The 19318-nt window shown below is 36.5% G+C and overlaps 1 protein-coding gene across 1 annotated transcript in view; it reads right to left on the reverse strand.

Annotated features, from left to right (window-relative positions):
• sgip1a (SH3GL interacting endocytic adaptor 1a) overlaps positions 1-18873 on the reverse strand; it is a 33584-nt gene extending 14711 nt beyond the window's left edge. The window contains exons 1-11 of the mRNA XM_073851669.1: positions 18796-18873; positions 17614-17625; positions 13985-13996; positions 12247-12268; positions 11984-12083; positions 10439-10527; positions 9855-9941; positions 6706-6780; positions 5561-6304; positions 2697-2821; positions 1427-1580 (exon numbers count right to left, since the gene is read on the reverse strand). Coding sequence (XP_073707770.1) covers positions 1427-1580; positions 2697-2821; positions 5561-6304; positions 6706-6780; positions 9855-9941; positions 10439-10527; positions 11984-12083; positions 12247-12268; positions 13985-13996; positions 17614-17625; positions 18796-18873 — 1498 coding nt within the window. The remainder of the gene's footprint in view (positions 1-1426; positions 1581-2696; positions 2822-5560; positions 6305-6705; positions 6781-9854; positions 9942-10438; positions 10528-11983; positions 12084-12246; positions 12269-13984; positions 13997-17613; positions 17626-18795) is intronic.
• Between the last annotated feature and the right edge of the window lie 445 nt (positions 18874-19318).

Genomic DNA, 19318 nt, shown 5'->3' on the forward strand with positions numbered 1-19318 from the left:
CGACAAAACACAAACAAAAAAATAAACTTAATTCAACTGAAATGACAAATAATTGTAAAGAAAATCAAAAAGGTCACAGTCATTAAACTCAGAAGTCACAATGAATGCACGGCACACATTTAAAATGCTAAAAAGATGTTAACTGAAGAAGAAAAAGAAATAGAATGATAAAAAATCCAAAAGGATGGAATAGCACAAGCAACAGATAAACCTAGATCCATCAAAAGCTCTAGAATCATAAACTCTTGATTCACAAGACAAAGTAGTTTGCAAACCTCAGGAAATGCTGATTCTGAAAATCCAGAACAAAACCCTATCCAGCATCAGTGAAAGCATCCATAAAAGCTTGTAAAAACTGGTATAGCAGATTCCATACATGGCATTTCCAAAAGTCCACACATAGCTTATTAGGTTTGTATGTTATCTGTTTAGTCATTTTTCTTTGAACTGTAAAACATACCTTTGTTTATTTTCTACAATGCAAAGTTCGTAATGATGTACCTTACTGCATGTTTCTCAGCAGTTTCAAAGTGAAATGCCCAGAGAGTGGCGCTAAAACACACGTTCAATATGTGACTGTGGCACGTTTTTGTTATGTTAGTACAGCACATATTTCTGCATTTTTATTACATCGTTGAGGTACGTATTGTGGCTGTTCAGAATTTAAATTTCTGGGGAGTGACGCTAAAGGTTAATGCTCTATCGTGTTCGAAACACCAAACCCAAACCTAATCGATAGTGTTAACAAATGCAAAAATTATATACTCATTTGTTGTTGCCGCCATGCTAATTTAACTTCTTTACCTACTGAATTAGAAAACTCATGCATATGAAGCTGTATGTGATGAGAATGTTCAAAAGTAGGTTTTCAAATCTGAATTGTTTTAAAATTGTTTTAAAGCCATAATATAATATTCTGCAAGTAACTGTGTAAAAATTAGGCTTTATTAATCAAAACTGTGTGTAAATACTTTGTGTGAAAAAAATTGTGTTTTACTGCCTCTAGTGTTCATTTCAAATGGAAACTGCAGTGATTTGTACATATAGGTTTATATAGAGACACGTATTTCCACTGAGACTATGTTGATTTTTCTACTCAAATATGCAAAAGACAAACTGATGCACAAGCTATTACATGGTGTTCATCGTCATTTCCAGTGATCTAATACACCATGTCTCATGTCATCTCAGTTTCTCAAACTAAACAGTATCATCACCATACTGTTTTGATCAAAACTAAAGCCAAAGCTGTGGAAATATTACAGCAGTGAATTCAAAACTGAATTCAGAACAGTGCCGATACTGAGAAACAGAGGCCCTTGTTATTCCAAATTCTAGTTTGAAAGGCAATTTGCAGAGCAGAAACATACAATAACAACAGAGCAGCATGGCAAAGCAGAGAGAATGATGGGAAATGGAGTCACACCTGACACAGACACGGAGAGCTCTTTACCGACGGTGGGAGTGGTGGCGGCACTCAGAGAGTTGGTGGAGGAGATTGAAGAGGTGCTTTCTGCACGGGCCAACGGAGCCAAAGGAGGGGGGCTTGACGAGTGTACAGGGGGGCTGAACGGCCGATTCTGACAGGAAAAGCAGGGAAAAGGAAGAACAGACAGAAGGGATGTTAAGTAACAAAAGAGTAGGGGTTTGTCATTCAGGTGATCAGGAGGAAATTTACACAAAGTACCCTGTGGTAGCGTTTCTTAGGTTTAGCTTCTGGTTTTTATTTAAAGAATATTACATACAGTTGAAGTCAAAAGTTTACATACACCTTGCAGAATCTGCTAAATGTTAATTATTTTGCTAAAATAAGAGGGATCATACAAAATGCATGTTATTTTTTGTTTAGTACTGACCTGAAGACATTTCACATTAAAGATGTTTGCATATAGTCCACAAGACAAAATAATAGTTGAATTTGTAAAAAGTTTACATACATTTGATTCTTAATACTGTGTTGTCCTGAACAGTTAAACTGTCCACTGTTCTTTAGAAAACGCCTATAGGTCCCACAAATTCTTTTGTATTTGAACACTTTCCAACAATGACTGTATGATTTTGAGATCCATCTTTTCACAACTGAGGGACTCACATTCAACTATTACAGAAGGTTCAAACACTCACTGATGCTTCAGAAGGAAACAGGATGCATTAAGAGCCAGGGGGTGTAAACATTTGAACAGATTGAAGATGTGTACATTTTTCTTATTTCTTTAAATATATATATTTTTTCATTTAGTACAGAAGATACATGTTTCCCAGAAGACAAAACAAGTTAAATTTACCCTGATCCTCAAATTCAAAAGGTCTTTACCCCCCGTCTTCTGGAAAGTAAAGGAACTCATAAACAACTATAACTTAACAAAAAAACAAAACAAAACAAACAAAAAAACAGCTGTGGATCATTCAGGTAACAACACAGTATTAAGAATCAAGAGTATGCAAACTTTTGAACGGGGTAATTTTTTATAAATTTAACTACTATTTTCTCTTGTAGACATGTAAATGTCCTTTAGGTCAGTACTAAATAAAAAATAACATGAATTTTGTATGATCCCTCTTGTTTTACAGATTCTTCAAGGTGTATGTTAACTTTTGACTTGGTCTGGTATTTTGATGGGAATTTGTTGGGAACTAATAGGGAAAGTTATAGACAGTATTTGAAAGTACTGTAAATTTTTTATGTTATCACGTACCACGTCCCCTACGCTTGGTTTTCCAGGAGGCAGTTTGGGTCGTGAGGGTGGCCGAGGTGGGGGAGGGGGAGGGGGAGAGCTGCTGGTAGCCAATGGCGTAGAGGGACGTGCAGGGGAGGAGGAGCCTGTGGAGCGAGAGTATTCCATTAAAGCAAAGCCATTCAAAGAGTAACATGCATCAAGCCCAATCAAGAGTTCTTACCAATTCAGATAAAATGATCGTACATTCAAGAATGACTGGAATAGCCTCAGAAATTACCTATACAAGCCAATCTGCTCAGATTAAATAAAACTTTAAGAGAAACCATCACACTTTACACAGAAACCTGCAGAGATTGCAGAAACAATGAAAACATTATTTGTATCTCTGAAAATTAGGTAGTATGATGAAAATTAGAGCACTGTCAAAATATGAAACCCTAAAATTGTAGTTGCACCATTATAAGTAGTCAGACTGTTCGCATCTATATATAGAAAATAATGAGGCAAAAAGTTGTCAGATACCCTTCATCCCTCTAAGAATGCACTTCTGTAAAAACCCATATAACATGCTGGTGACTGGAGCGGAACGACTTCAAACTCAGACTCAACCGAATTTATATGTATTTTCAACATGCAGTACCTTTTGTTACTGCTGATTACTTTAGGGTATATTCCATAAATAAAAATCTGTTTTTCCATAACATGGATTTTCCTTATATTGGTGGTTGTCATTGTTTGAGGGTTAGTTCACCTAAAATTTAGGGCTGCAGCTAACAATTATTTTGGTTATAAAATGATAAAGCTACAGATGTTACAGATGTTGCTGGCAGATGTTTTCCGTGCACAACGCACGGTTTAATGCATTTAATCGCTAATCGAATTTATTGTTGAATATTATCATAGATTGTAACTTATTTCATCAATTAGTTGTTGTAGCCCTACTAAAATTAAATATTCTGTGATTATTGCTCATCATCCAAACCTGAGTGACTTTCTTTTTTCAGTAGCACACAGGAGGAGAAGTTTAGCAGAATGTCTAAGCTGCTCTTACTTATACAATGAAACTAGATGGGAAGCAATAGCTGTCAAGCTTCAAAAAGTACCAGAAAGCATCATAAAATGTCCATATGACTTGTGGAGATTAAAATTAGAGAACAACCTAGAATTTCCTACATTTCAAGGCCGCTGTATTGGCCTATTTGAAGTTATGCTAACAGGAACAATTATTTTTAAGCATATTTCATAAATTAATTGTATTCTGAAGCACAAAGTGATCACCCTTATAGCCACTGCAAGTGAAGTTGGTCATTCCAAATCTGTGATTTCTCAAATATTTCAGGTTTACAATGACACTAATTCCTTCAAGTCCCCCAAAAAGGCTGGCCATCCATGTAAGACAAATGCACAAGAAGACAGGATAATGCAGAGACTCTCAGTGGGGAATCGGTTCAACACTGCAGCTGGAATTGCTTGCCTGATCAGTGCTGCACCAGGTAAGGATCTGTCTCAGCATGTTCAAAAGAAGTTTGACTGAAAATGCACTCTGCAGCAGTGTTAATTTCGTTGACGAATAATTTGTCATAATTTGTCAACATTTTTTCACAGACAGAAACGAGAATCAGTGCATTCAGTTTTAAAGGGAAAGCAGCCTGATTTAGTTGCTATTGTCTGAGGCATTGATGTTAATCAAGCAACAAAAGAAAGTCAGAAAATCATTCACTGCTCTTGACTGAATCACTTTAGTAGCCCTAATAAAGATTATTCTAAATTAACTTATATAAATAAATATATCTGCATGAAAAGAATAAAGAATGTGGTAAACAGGTATAAAGAATGCATAATTAGCCTATATAACCATTGGTATTTCATTGAAAATAAGACCATGTTCTTGTTTTTTTATGAGAAGTGGTTTCATTTAATTTTAATATAAAGGCATATTGCATGTCACAGCAATTAAATCTGTGTCTATCATGATAAAACCTTAATATTAAACCTATACAATGAATTTGGTCATTTTAGAGAAATGCTGAATAAATGTATTACACTGTAAATAAACCCATTAGTTTTTAGCCGACTAAATCTACTGGAGATTTAGTTGACTAAAACTACAGACTACATCAATATTTGCGGTCAAAATGAATAAGCAAGCCTCTCATCAGAATGCAAATGTTTATCAGAACCTCCTTTAGCAACATTCAGTACCTTCAAGCATCTCCCTATCAGCCTGCAATTTTCTTGATCTAAGCTTAATAAAAAAAATCTCTGGAAAATCATTCATGACAAAGCTAAGTGGTTAAGAATCCCACTACAGTCACCAAACTACGGAAGAGAGTGGAAGAAGAATGGACCAAAATTATACCAGCGCAGGCTGAGAAACTGTTGATGTCCTGTGGCCGCAGATGTGCTGAAATCATTCAAAGTAAGGGCCTCCACACTTCCTACTAATGTCTGACAGCTGTACCCTCCAAGACTTTAGTTGTAATCTTCTTTTGTGCTACAGCGGTTACTGTTCTTTCATTTTGATCACCGTGTCTTCCACAAAATAACGTTTTTTGTTGAAATGCCTTGGTTAACAAAACAGCGGTATACCTACAGCTGATATTACTTCACATTTTGAGCGTTGAAGATAAAACAGATTTCAGAATAAATCAAGTATTTATAAACTGTTGTCTTATTTTGATCTCCACTGTAAATATTCTGAAGCCTTTTGATAGCTTTGTGTGAGGAACGGAGTGAAACATTCACTTTTTATATTAGCTTTCTGCTAATAACTCCTTTGTGTTCCACAGAAAACCTCATTCAGGTGAAATCATGATGACAGAATGTTTATTTTCAGGTGAACTAAACCTTTTAATGTTTTGTGACCACTGGATAAGACTCACCACTTTCATTTCCACTCGTACCAGCTGGAGGGATGGGTCCTGGGGATGACACTACCGCCCTGTATGTGGGAGGTGGTGGAGGAGGAGGTGTCGAACGTGGTCCTTGACCAATCTCTTTGGGTGAAATGCTGCTCTCACTTGGGTCCTCTTTTGATGGGGTCTCCTCAGGGCTCTTCTTGTCCTCTTGGTTCAGAACCAAGGGTGGAGGGATTGTGCGTTCACTTGTCTCTACAGTGGCCGGAGGACTGTTGGTTGAATCTGATTGGTTCTCTGTCAGAGGAGTAAATGGCGAAAAGTCTGTTTGGGAGTGAAAAAGATCATCTGATTTTGGTGGAGGTGGGGCCTCTTCAAACGGAGGAGGCGGGACAATTGGAGGAGAAGGAGTGGTGTCTTTGGGAACAGGCGGGACAGGTGGGAGGCTATCCTTTGGTGAGTCAATGGAAGGAGGAGAAGGTGCCAGCTCTGCAGGAGGAGGTGGAGATTTTGGTAAAGGAGGATTCGGCTCCTCTGATGGAGGTAATGGGCGTGCCGGTTCTGCTGGGGGAGGTGGAGAAGAGGGGAGTGGAGGTGCTGGCTCTCCTTCTGAAGAAGGTCTTTCAGGTGACTCATCGTTGAAGCAGATCCACTTATCTCCAAAATCTTGACTAGGTTTTGGAGAGTCTTCTGGGCCAAAGATGTTGTCTAGATCAGCTATTGAGGGCCTCTGCGAGCTCTGTCTTGAATTCTGCTCTTCTTCCTGCCCATCTACAGCACGCACCACACAAATATCATATGATAAACAGACCAAAAGGAGAAGGGACAAAGTAAAAAGGCAAGCGATACCAAGTAAAGCTCTTCTCTATTTACAAGACAGAGTACCAAAAGTCAAGCACGAACAAAACCAGATGCATACTCTTTGGGGTCAGATATTGTATAGACCAGGGGTGTCAAAACCTGCTTCTGGCAGAACAACTTCCTGCAGAGTTTAGCTCCAACATGCCCCAATAGACCTACCTCAAAGTTTCTCGTTTGCTCAAGACCTTGAATAGCTCTGTTGGGGTGTGGTTAATTGGAACTGGACTTATAGCCTGCAGAACAGTGGTCCTCCAGGAGAAGAATTAGACACCACTGGTACAAACTGAGGCCTGGGTGGAGGGGGATCTTACCGGTAGGTTCTGTAGCAGGAGATTCAATCGGAGGGGGGGAGGTCGGCACATTCTTAGGCGGAAGCGGAGGCAGAGCTGCAATGACATTAGTGCGGCTGAGACAAGCTCTCACATACACCCCCCACCCCCCATAGGCCACGCCTCCATGCCCCACAGCACCATGCAAAGGCAAGGTCTCATTCAGGTAGTCAGGGACAACAGAGAAGGACTGTGGCATGGTATGAATAGCTCAGACTCTATGATAACACTTCACTCTTTGTGACCTACTAATTCACACTATTTCCATTTTATTTAGGATGTTACATAATTTGTATGTTAATACACACTGCTGCTCAAAAGTCTGAGATCAGTAAGACTTGTGATGTTTTTTTAAAGTCTCTTATGCTCATCAAGGTTGCATTTATTTGATCAAAAATACAGAAAAAAAACAGTAATATTAAAAAAATGTTATTACAATATAAAATAATGGTTTTTATTTGAATATACTTTAAAATATAATGTATTCCTGACACGCAAAGCTTAATTTTCATCAGCTGTTACTCCAGTCTTCAGTGTCACATGATCCTTCAGAAATCATTCTAAAATGCAGATTTTTTTTTTGAATCATCAATGTTGAAACAGTTGTGCTGCCAAATATTTTTTGGGAACCTGTGATACTTTTTTTCAGGAATTATTGATGAATAACAAGTTAAAAAGAACAGCATTTATTCTAAATATAAATCCTTTCTAACAATGTAATGCTAGAATGCTATGCTATCACTTTTTATTAATTTATCACATCGTTGGTGAATAAAAGTATTAATTTCTTTCAAAACTTCCAAACATTAGTGCATATTGTTAGAAAACCTTTCTATTTAAAATAAATGCTGTTCTTTTTAACCTTTTATTGATCAAAGAATCCTGAAAAAAGCATCAGAGATTCCAAAAAAAAAAATTATTATATATATATTTAGCAGCACAACTGTTTTCAACATTGATAATAAATCATCGTATTAGAATGAGTTCTGAAGGATCATGTGACACTAAAGACTGGAGTGATGATGCTGAAAATTCAGCTTTGTATCACAGGAATAAATTACATTTGAACATATATTCACATAGAAATCCGTTATTTTAAATTAACATAATATTTCAAAATATTATATTTTTTTTTCTGTATTTTTGATCAAATAAATGCAGCCTTCATGAGCACAAGAAACATCTTTAAAAACCATTAAGATTTGTATTTTTGTACAATTTGTAGCCCAAACTTTTGCATGGCAGCGTATGTCGAAAGATCAATATTTACTTAGTATGCATTTACCAGGGCTTGCACAGACTATTCCCTCTAGTCCAGGAGTTTTCAAACTGAGGGCCGTCAGCCTATGGACTGAGGTCCAGAAATTTGATTGGAAAAAAAACATTTACTAGAGCTTTCAAATATTAAATATGCTTGAAGGGATAGTTCATGCAGAAATGAAAATTACCACATAATTTACTCACCCTCAAGCCTATATAGATGTATTTGACTTTCTGCTTTCAGACAAATCCTTTTGGAGTTATATTAAAAATGTTCAGGCTCTTCCAAGCTTTATTATGACAGTGAATAGGTGTTAATATTAAATAGCCCAATAGAAGTCCAATAAAGTGCAAAAGATGTCAGAGGACTTCAATATAAGCCAAGGGGAGACTGTTTTTTTTTTTGGCAAACAAAGGAAACTTTGGTTTCTTTTTCTCCTAAAAACAAAACATGGTTCTCACGAGACTAGCATATTCTCACCGGAGCTTACTCTGCGCCTACATCCTACGTCATTCGCTCGAACACCACTCTCTCGAGAACGTGTAAACGTCTGTTAGTGAAAGCTAGAGATCATGGTCTACAAAGTTTTAAAACTTTTCTTACACAAACACACCGATTCACTTCAGGAGGCCTTTATTAACTCCTCGGAGCTGAGTTGAGCACATTTTTTATGATGGATGAACGCACTTTATTGGACTTCTACTGAACTGTTGAATATTAACAGCCATTCACTGTCATTACAAAGCTTGGAAGAGTCAGAACATTTTTTTTTAACATAACTACAGTTTTATTCATCTGAAAGAAGAAAGTCATATACATCCAGGATATATTGAAGGTCAGTAAATTATGAGGTAATTTTAGTTAACACATACACCAAAGCTAATATGATTACTATTATATTCTGCTTTCAAATAACTGGAAATCATTTATTTGATTCTAGTTTTTAACAATGAGAAATCTGTTTTCATTTTGTTTTTATCTGTTATTATTTTTATGGTTTATACATCTTACATCAACCTAAAAGTGTGACTAGAAATATATACAGTACATAATATTTATTCATTTGGCTTTAGTACAATGACAATTAGCAAATAATTATTTTTGGAAATAAAATGTCTTTATAATAGCATGCTTAATATGTTTCTCACACAGTATAATGGGTAAATAAAGCGGTTTTTAGTTTAAACTTTAATGTGGCGACAACAGAAAGATAATTCCTCTGCCTACAAATTGCATCTGAGTTCAGCTGCATGTCATTAGCTTTGAGTAGTAACTTGTAGCAGGCAAATATTTGGAGCACTTTGCAATTTTAAACTTTCTCATGTTCACTCGCATTATGTTAACTGTGTTAGACAAACTTTCCAGCTGGCTGTCAGACCAGTCTTTGACTCATGTACATAAGGTAAACACTGACCCATTTCACTTTCCTAGACGACTAGACATCAAGCAAAAAAAGAAAAAGAAAAGTAGTCATGCAAGCCCCAGTACTGACACGTTTACGTAAAAATACATTTAGAAATATATCACTATTAGCAAGCCAAACTTCATCAGCCTAAAGCTTAAATGAACCCACACATTAGGTTCAGCATCTTTTGGCTTTTTTGAGGTTTAGGCATAAAAATAGGCCACGCTGAGTGAACCGTCACCAAATGACATGAGTACAAGATGAGCTGCATGACTCTTAGGATTTTAATTGTTTTCCTGGCCAATGACTTAGTAGGTTAATGAAGACTGCCAAAGGGAAAGTTATTAAAATAAAAATTTGGAGGCAATCACGATTTTTTCACTCAGACAACCGTTCACCGTTTTGGAACGTATGGGTTTATGATACCAGGATGATGGCAATCATGCCACACAAGCAATGACTTACTTCCTGTAGGAAAAGGTCTTGTCAGAGAGGAGTCTAGGTGTTGTTCAGGCAGGGGTGCACCCCAAACCTCAGGTTCCTCTATCACCACTAATTTATGGAAGAGGACATGATACACAGTTGATGGGGGAGCAGAATTAACAACTGTGTGACTCACAGAGAGGAAGGAATCACCATGCAACACTTATCTATCCCTATTTCTGTAATAAATGGCCTATGAATGTAATTGATTTCCTTTTTAACTGCTGCAAATGGAATTGAGTGGGAGGCAACACAACAAGTAAGCACTAATGAATGTTCTGTTCTGTTCTGTTCTGTAGTAACGTTACATAACGCTAAAAAACAGGACTGATTATAGAAGCATACTACGAACTGAAAAAGAACTATCATGTTTATACTCTCTGTGAGTCACCTAAAGATACATACTGTATATGACATAGAAAATGAATTTTTTTGTTCAAGTGGATGAAGCAAACATAACTGTGATCAGGTTCTGTTGGATTGTGCATGTTTAAAATTCAGTAGTCCTGCAAATGATAGATCCATAAGGCAGCACTAAACGGTAAGGATATGGTCATAAACAGTACCTTCACTGGTCTTCTGCTCATCAAAGGCTGTCTCCAGGGGAGGGCCGAATAAGGCTGTTGCATCCTCTGGCACTGGAGATTTCTTATTACTGAAATGGAGGAGAATTAAGCCAGATTTGCATGACTCATCCATACAGATGCACACCAGTCACATCCAGGCTTGCAACTCTCAAATTGTCTAATATAATCCATTTAGACTCACTTCAACATCAACCGATGTTAAAAAGACAAAGTCGCAACAACCAGGGCTATATACTGTATAACCACACTTTTTAAATTGTAACTATTTTTTATTTTATTCTGTTTTGTATTCTGTTTTTTTATTTAAGTTTTACTTAATTACTTAAATGGTGCATAAACACTTTCATTTCATGTCAAAAGTTTACATACACCTTTCAGAATCTGCAAAATGTTAATAATTTTACCAAAATAAGAGGGATCATACAAAATGCATGTTATTTTTTATTTAGTACTGACCTGAATAAGATATTTCACATAAAATATGGTTACATAGTCCACAAGAGAAAATAAAAGTTAAAACCACCCCTTTTTTTCTGTTTTTCAGTTGTTCATGAGTCCCTTTGTTTGTCCTGAACAGTTAAACTCTCCGCTGTTCTTCAGAAAAATCCGTTAGATACCACAAATTTATTTATTTATTTTTCATTATTTTTGTGCTTTTGGACCCTGTCTAACAATGACTATGATTTTGAGATCCATTTTTTTACACTGAGGACAACTGAGGAACTTGTATGAAACTATTACAGAAGGTTCAAATGCTCACCGATGAGGACAAAAACGATGCATTAGGAGCCAGGGGTGTAAACTTTTGAACAGAATGAAAATGTGTACATTTTTCTTATTTTTTTAAATATTATATTTTTGTTCAGTTAGTACTGCCCTTCAGAAGTCACAGAAGAAACTTAAATTTTTCCCAAAAGACAAAATAAGTAAAATTTACCCTGATCTTCAAATTCAAAAAGTTTTACACTCAGCTCGTAATGCATTGTGTTTCCTTCTGAAGCATCAGTGAGCGTTTGAACCTTCTGTAATAGTTGCACATAAGTCCCTCAGTTGTCCTCGGTGTGAAAAGATGGATCTCAAATTCATACAGTCATTGTTGAAAAGGGTTCAAATACACAAACATGCTGGAAAACAAAAGAATTTGTGGGACCTGAAGGATTTTTCTGAAGAACAGCGGGCAGTTTAACTGCTCAGGACTCATGAACAACTATCACTGAACAAACAATCAAACAAAAAACATAGCTGTGGATCATTCAGGTAACTACACAGTATTAAGAATCAAGTGTATGTAAAAAAAATCATAGGGCCCAAAAGATTAATTTAATCAGACCATACAGCTTTGATTAAAAAAATACTTTCCTCTTTAATTTGATGTAGTTTTTCTTTGTGCACATTTAGACGGTCTTTATATTTTATTTTAGTTAACAAAACATTTTTTGATAGTTGTTGCATTTGTATTAATAAACTTGGAAACAAAAGACAAAATTACTGTTTCATAAAGTGTGTAAGTGTGCGTAAAGATACCTAGCAGGCTCAGGAGGGGGCGCAGGTGCAGGTGTTGGGGAAGGGGCGGGAGCTGGTGCAGGCGTTGGAACAGCACGTCTCGGTCGTGCAATTTCTTCACCTGAGAATAACAGCATGATCAAATGAACACAAATAAACTACACACGCAAGCACACCTCTGTATTCACACGTTTTAATTCCAGACAACTATTTAATGTCAGATTTGAATCGACATAGACGTCAAACTCATAAACCCAAGAACAAATTGCATTATGTGTACTTACCGGGATTTCTTTTTGCCAGCCCCTGAAACAAACAGAAGGCCAAAACATTCATAAGACTAAAAGCTCATAACACCATATCGCTCATCTGCTGAGAGGAGTGCATTTTGGGTAAATTTAATCAAGGGAATAGTGAGTCAAAATCAGACAGAGACATTGCCTTGATGCCCTGTAAATAGCTGTTTCATAATGCATTCTACAGCTGACACAAGAGCTGATTCCTATGATTAACTCAGGTGATGAACAATCTTATCTGACTCACTGATGCTTTAGTAACAAATAACACTGTTATAAATGTTATTACATCAGGTTCGTCATGGTGGCTGGAAATTTCAAATAGAAGAACACAGCATTTGTTTTTCAATTGTCAAAATGTCATTCTTTGTACTAAAATATGAAACAATATTCAGATGATTATTAATATTTAGATTAAAAACTTGCCATAGACAAGGCTCTACAACATCCAGACTACAAATCATAAAAAGGCATTAGTTTGATCTCCAAAGCAAGCATTTTGTGGTCACATAGGTCGCTAGCACATGAGTAAGCAATATTTCTGAGCCATTTAATTAGCTAGAAATGACCATCAGAGTAAAATTGAAAGTGAATAAAAGTGCTAATGTCAACGAATAATGATGCCTATAAAGAGTAGTCACTATTATACTTTAATAATAAAAAACTAATAATCTAACCTCTATATGAAAATATCATTACATGGAAGTATGTTTCTCTAAACATCTAATCTTTTAAAGAGAACACCGGGTATTAAGACTTGTATTACGCTTAAGACTTAATATAACGGAAATGATGACTCTTACTGAAATATGTAGAAGAAAACCAATGAAAGTTGTATGTTATTAAAAAAATCCACATCATTTTATACATATTATGGACTATGGCCCATTATTTCAATGACGTGAAATGGCTGCACTCAGTGAGCTACCTGTTGCTATTTTAACCGCAACACAACTCGAAAATTGTGTGGCTTTTGGTTGTAATTTTCAGTTGAAGGGCAACAGGAGTAGCAATGTACATCTTCACTGCTTTTCCTAGTGATAAAAGTATGGAAAAAAAGTGTGAAGATGCCTGACAGAGCACACAAATAAAACTTCCTAAAGACCTGCGTCTTTGTTCTCTCCACTTTAGCCCTGATGCCTTTGAGGTTTTTAGTAGACTGCAGCTACTGAAAGAGCTTACAAACGGCAGAGAATAGAAACACTAGAGGCAATCCTGGCAGGAACTGCAACTAAACGTGGATTTCACTCGATATCTGGGGCGTTTAGACACATTTTGGGGAAAATTGATGGTCCGACATTTGGTTTTAGCCTCCACTTACATCCATTGCCACCTGTAAGCTCTGGTCATCGTATCAGTATTTTATTTTCAGAGTTGTTTGTTCTGAATTGTGTTGTGGTAAAAATAGCAACAGGTTGCACCAGTAGCTCACAGAGTGCAACCATTTCACATCATTGAAACAGTAGCGCCCCCTCACAGTCCAAAATATGTATAAAACTATGTGGAATTTTTAAATAACGTAAATCTTTCATGGGTTTTCTACTACATATTTCAGTAAGAGACATCATTTACGTTATATTAAGCCATGAATATCATAATACCCAGGGTTCCCTTTAACAAATGTATCTCCATAATTCAAAAGCTCTGCTTCTATAACTGTTTCAACTGAATCACAAAGTGGTTGGAGCACTTGGAAAACAGAAAAATAATGTTGAAAGACACTTACCGGGCTACGTCTCTGTGACCAGCAAAAAGGAAGAGAGAAGAGACACCTGGTCAGAAAGTGATAAATCAGTAATACAGACTTCGATCAAAAGCAACCTCTGTTCCTAAACGTTTACCTTTATGATATGCTTCAATAATGATTTTCATTTAAAGATTCTTTTGTTCTGAGACCAAAGAAAGACTGACAAAGTTAACAAGTCTCATTAATGAATTCAATCTGTTCATCATATAAAAGCAGGAGATAATATGGAACACAAGTCATATTGTGTACTTTTATAATACTTTTATCACCTTTTATGTCCTTTTTTTGAAGCTTAAAAGCTCCAATTGCTTTTAAATGGCATGAGTGAAATCTTTCACATAACTGTGAGGGTAGCATTCAAATCACAATAAGGATCTCATGTTATGTTAGTGCTGTTATAAATAATTTGGAAAAACTCTGCTTCAAAGGGCACTTTTCCAGATTTCAGCAATTCCTGAAAATAGTATTTATGCATATATTGCCAACGCTGCACCTGTGCAGTGCTGCTTGTCTCAGCACTGTTTAGTCTTCAGAGGATTTAAAAGCATAGAAAGTATGTTCTGCTCACGAGTCACTACAACGAGATTGCAAAGATCATAATACTCCTGGACCAAATTCACAGTTACACTCTTAAAAATAAAGGTGCTTCACGATGCCATAGAAGACATTTTTTGTCTAAATGGTTCCATAAAGAACCATAAACATCTGAAGAACCTTTCTGTTTCACAAAAGGTTCTTTGTGGCAAAAGAAGGGTCTTCAGATTATGAAAATGTAAGAAAGAGATGGTTCTTTAAAGAACCTTTGTCTGAATGGTTCTTTGTGGAACTAAAAATGATTCTTCTATGGCATCACTTGAAGAACCTTTTAAAGCACCTTTATTTTTAAGAGTGTAGAACGAAAACGAAAGGACAAGAAAGCTAATTTTATATTGACATCCACTCTTCCCCCCAATTTAAAGAAGTTGTTCACTTCCAAAATGAAAATTTCATGATCATATACTCACCCCCATGTCATCCAAGATGTTCATATCTTTCTTTCTTAAAGGTGCCATAGAATGCATTGAGAGAATATTTAAAATTGTTCTCTGATATCTACATAGAAGGTATATGGCATAGGAAAGGGCAAAAAATCTCCAGAAATGGTTTTACAGGTCCATTTACAACCCTAGGATTTGCCCCTAGAATGAAATGCTCAAGTTTCATGAATATTAATGAGCTCTGCTCTGATTGGATGTTTCACAAAGCTGGTTCGTGTCTTAGCTGGCACATGGATAAAAATATATATGTAATTAGGAGCTCTAGCCGCTTTTAATATGCGGTTTGTTGAATCTGCCGTTTTGAATCACGGACATTTTAGTCTGTTTACTGTGATGCATGTGCTTTGTGTAAAGTTATAATGCAGAGGGAGTGCTTCTTACCACACAAGTTCAGCTGCCTGCCAGTGATACTCGGGATCTGTAAATAATTCGCCATCAACAGCGCAGTTATTTCTCCATCATTCACCATCATCAGAGCAGTCATCTCTCTGTTTATGTGGTAAGTGAAATCCTATGTATTGCAATGTAACAGGCTAGCGCTAGCATTAAGCTAACCGTGTCCCTTCTGTGGCTTGCCTTGTTTAAACGATGTGCTGACGTTACCGATGATTGGGCGATGCAAATGTTGGAGGCGTAACTATTAACGATCTCAGCTGTAACACCGACTGTTTTGTAACAGTCGGTGTTATGTTGGAATTGACCTATTTTTCAGTGGTCTTTTGCAAAAACTAGATTTATATAAGTAGGAGGAAACGATAGTGTTTGAGACTCATGGTATGTCATGTCCATGTACTGAACTGTTATTATTTAACTATGCCAAGGTAAATTCAGTTTTCCATTCTATGGCACCTTTAAGTCACAAAGAAATTACATTTTTTGAGGAAAACATTCCAGGATTTGTCTCCATATAGTGGACCTCAATTGTGGCCAATGGGTTGAAGATCCAAACTGCTGTTTCAGCGCAGCTTCAAAGGGCTGCATATACTTTTTAACCACAAAACAACGATGTTGGATGATTTAAAGTTGGAGGAGAAAATGAGATGGAGTTTTTCACCCTACCCTACCTTTTTGAACCGAAGTACACAGATGAAAAACTAACCATGCATGACTTTTCAAACATAATTACGCAATGCGTGATCTAGTGCAAGACAAGCATTTGTGGTTAAAAATGATATGAATTTGTATTTTTTTAAGAAAATGACCAATAGTTTCACTAAATAAGACCCTTATTCCTCAGCTGGAGAGCCCCTTGAAGCTGCATTGAAACTGCAATTTGGACCTTCAACCTGTTGGCTCCCATTGAAGTCCATTATATGGAGAAAAATACTGGAATGTCTTCCTCAAAAACCTTAATTTCTTCATGACTGAAGAAAGACAGAAATGAACATCTTGGATGACATGGGGGTGAGTAAATTATCAGGAAATTTTCATTCGGTAAGTGTACTTCTCCTTTAACCTCATATTTTTATTTTCTTCCACTATTCCTTTCTTCATAGCTGGATTAAGTCAAGGACAAGGGCTCTAAATTCAGTCTGGCTCATGAGTTCTGAGTGATTAGGGTGATGTACCAGTGGCAAAGTCTAATCCTATAGACTGTAAGCAATGGTCACCGCCAATAAGAGCCAAGAGCAGACAAGCAGAAAGACTGGCATGCAACCAAACACTTTAATGCAAGAGTTGGGCTGATGACTAAGGCTGCCCACTCATTCAAACTATAAACAGTTCAAAAATGTTAAAGTGAAACATGCATAAAGACGAACATCATTAAAATTCAATTCAATCATTCACCTAAAGCAACTAATGTCCAAGCTCAGGGTCGAAGCACAAAAGCACATTTTAATATACTGTACAGTGCCTGGTGGTAATTTAATTGTAATCTGGATTTCATAATCAGATTCCAGAAATAAAGTACTTGTAATTAGATTATATTCCATTTTAAAATACTCATAATCAGATTACAGTTACTTTATTATTAATTACATGATTACATGTCATTCACACCATGGCAGTAAATTATTCATAATTTACTATAGCTAATTCTTTAAAAAAAAAAAAAAAAACGTTTAGAAAGCTTCTAGTAAATACTTTGATTTATTTTAATGTATTATTTATACATTTTTATGATTCAATAAGTTCTTTTATAAACCCGGTTTGAAAACCATAATATAATGTAGGCCAATGTTTAATGCACTTCATGTCATTGATAACAAAGAACAGAGTGCATTTTCTTTCTCTTACAATTTATTAATCAATATGGTATCCTATTAAGATCAATGAGATAAACAATTAGGTCAAAAGTAATCTAAAAGTAATCATTATATTACTAAATCAATTCTTAATCTCTCAGTGAAACTACACACAATGCATGAACAGTATACAGTATAGTCAGTATAGTATACACATCTCTATACTCTATATCTGGTCTCCCACCAGTCCATCCCTAAACACCCCAACTGACCTTGGATCAGTTCTTAATGGCTTATTGAACACAGAGCATGCAACCTTCACCATGCCGAACGAGAAACGTGAGATGTCACTCCAAAAGAGTAGGACAAAGTATAAAGAGCTTACCGGACTATTCCTCTATATCAGGCAGCAGATAGAAACAGACAGACAGACAGGTAGGTAGAGAGACAGAAGAAGAGGGAGCATGATCTACATTAGTATAGTGCTGGTATACATGCACAAACACATTACAGTGAATTGGAGAGGAATGACATTGCAGAAATATCTACAAACACAGATCACAGTGATGCAACACAGTGCAATCCCATTCTGTCAATTTTTCAGTGTCAGCCACAGATATCGCCTCCAGCACATAATATATTATCTCAGATAATAAGGAGATCAGTGAAATATGGCAACAGATCAAGATGTGAGAGTGTGACCTGAATGAATGTCTTTGCTTGTAATTTAAGTGAATGCTACAAGACATCAAAGATCAACCACATGCTCACTGAACACATTAAAGGATTATCTCACCCAAAAATTTGACTTAGGCTACCAATTAGGATTCCAAACCTATATTTTCATCTTTCTGTTGAGTAATGACATGCACATTTTAGAGTTGGTAAGAATAATTTGTCTCTTATGCTTTTATGCCACCAAGACATTTATTTCAACAAAAATGCATTGATACTATTTACAGTGCCCTCCACTAATATTGGCACCCTTAGTAAATATGAGCAAAGGTGACTGTGAAAATAAATCTGCATCGTTTATCCTTTAGATCTTTCATTTGAAAAATTCACAAAATTGAAGTTCACGTTGGACACAATTATTGGCACCCCTAAAAATTTGTCTAAGTAAAATATCTCTAAAGTATATTCCCATTAATATTACAATTTTTTTTAGCACACCAGGGTGGCTAGGAGTATAAAATTGTCCAGTCATGACTTTCTGTTCCACAGGATTATAAATATGAGGAACACAAAAGCCAAATTCTCTTAATCATCCATCACAAGAAGTAAAACCAAATAATGTAGTTCTGATGTGCAAAACAAGCTTGTTGAGCATCACAAAATAGAAATTGGCTGTAGGAAAAGAGCTAAAGCATTGAAAATCCCCATTCCCACCATCAGGGCAATAATTAAGAAGTTCCAATCAACTAAAGATGTTACTGTACAAATCTGCCTAGAAGAGGATGTGTCTATATCATCCTAATGCACGATAAGGAGGAGAGTTTGAGTGGCTAAAGACTCTCCAAGGATCACAGTTGGAGAATTGCAGAGAATTGTTGAGTCTTGGTGTTACGTTCCACGTGCGTTTCGCTGGCGTGGGAATGTTGATGCTTTTACTCGCTGATGCACTACACATGTGTTGTGCGTTCATTGAGTTTTCTTTCTGTTAATCCCACCTCTAGGTCGCTGTGACTGGCTGACTCATCTGTCAGTCATCATTAGGGCGGAGCACCAGAACCAATCAGAGGCAGTCCAGCTGGTTTAAGAGAGATGGCGGGTTCCTTCACTTGCTCTCTCCCTCTCTTGCGGCAGCAAGCTGTTATGCGGCGTGCTGAGTTTTTGTATACTCCTTGAGAGTTTTTGCCTGTTTAATGTAATCTACCTGGAGAAGTGTGCTATGTGCTTAAGTGATTATATTTATATTTAGTAACTTATTCGTACTACGTGTGTATCACTATATGAGAATATAATAAGAGTTTTCAGCTGCAAAGCTATGTTGGGAAGGAACATCAGGTTAGTATATCGCGATATACATTCTGCCCGTAGCTGCTTTTGTGTATATACACACTAGGTAAGAGGTGAGCGCCAACCCTTGT

This window comes from Garra rufa, chromosome 12 (assembly GCF_049309525.1).
Source record: "Garra rufa chromosome 12, GarRuf1.0, whole genome shotgun sequence".
In the NCBI taxonomy this organism is placed as follows: Eukaryota; Metazoa; Chordata; class Actinopteri; order Cypriniformes; family Cyprinidae; genus Garra; species Garra rufa.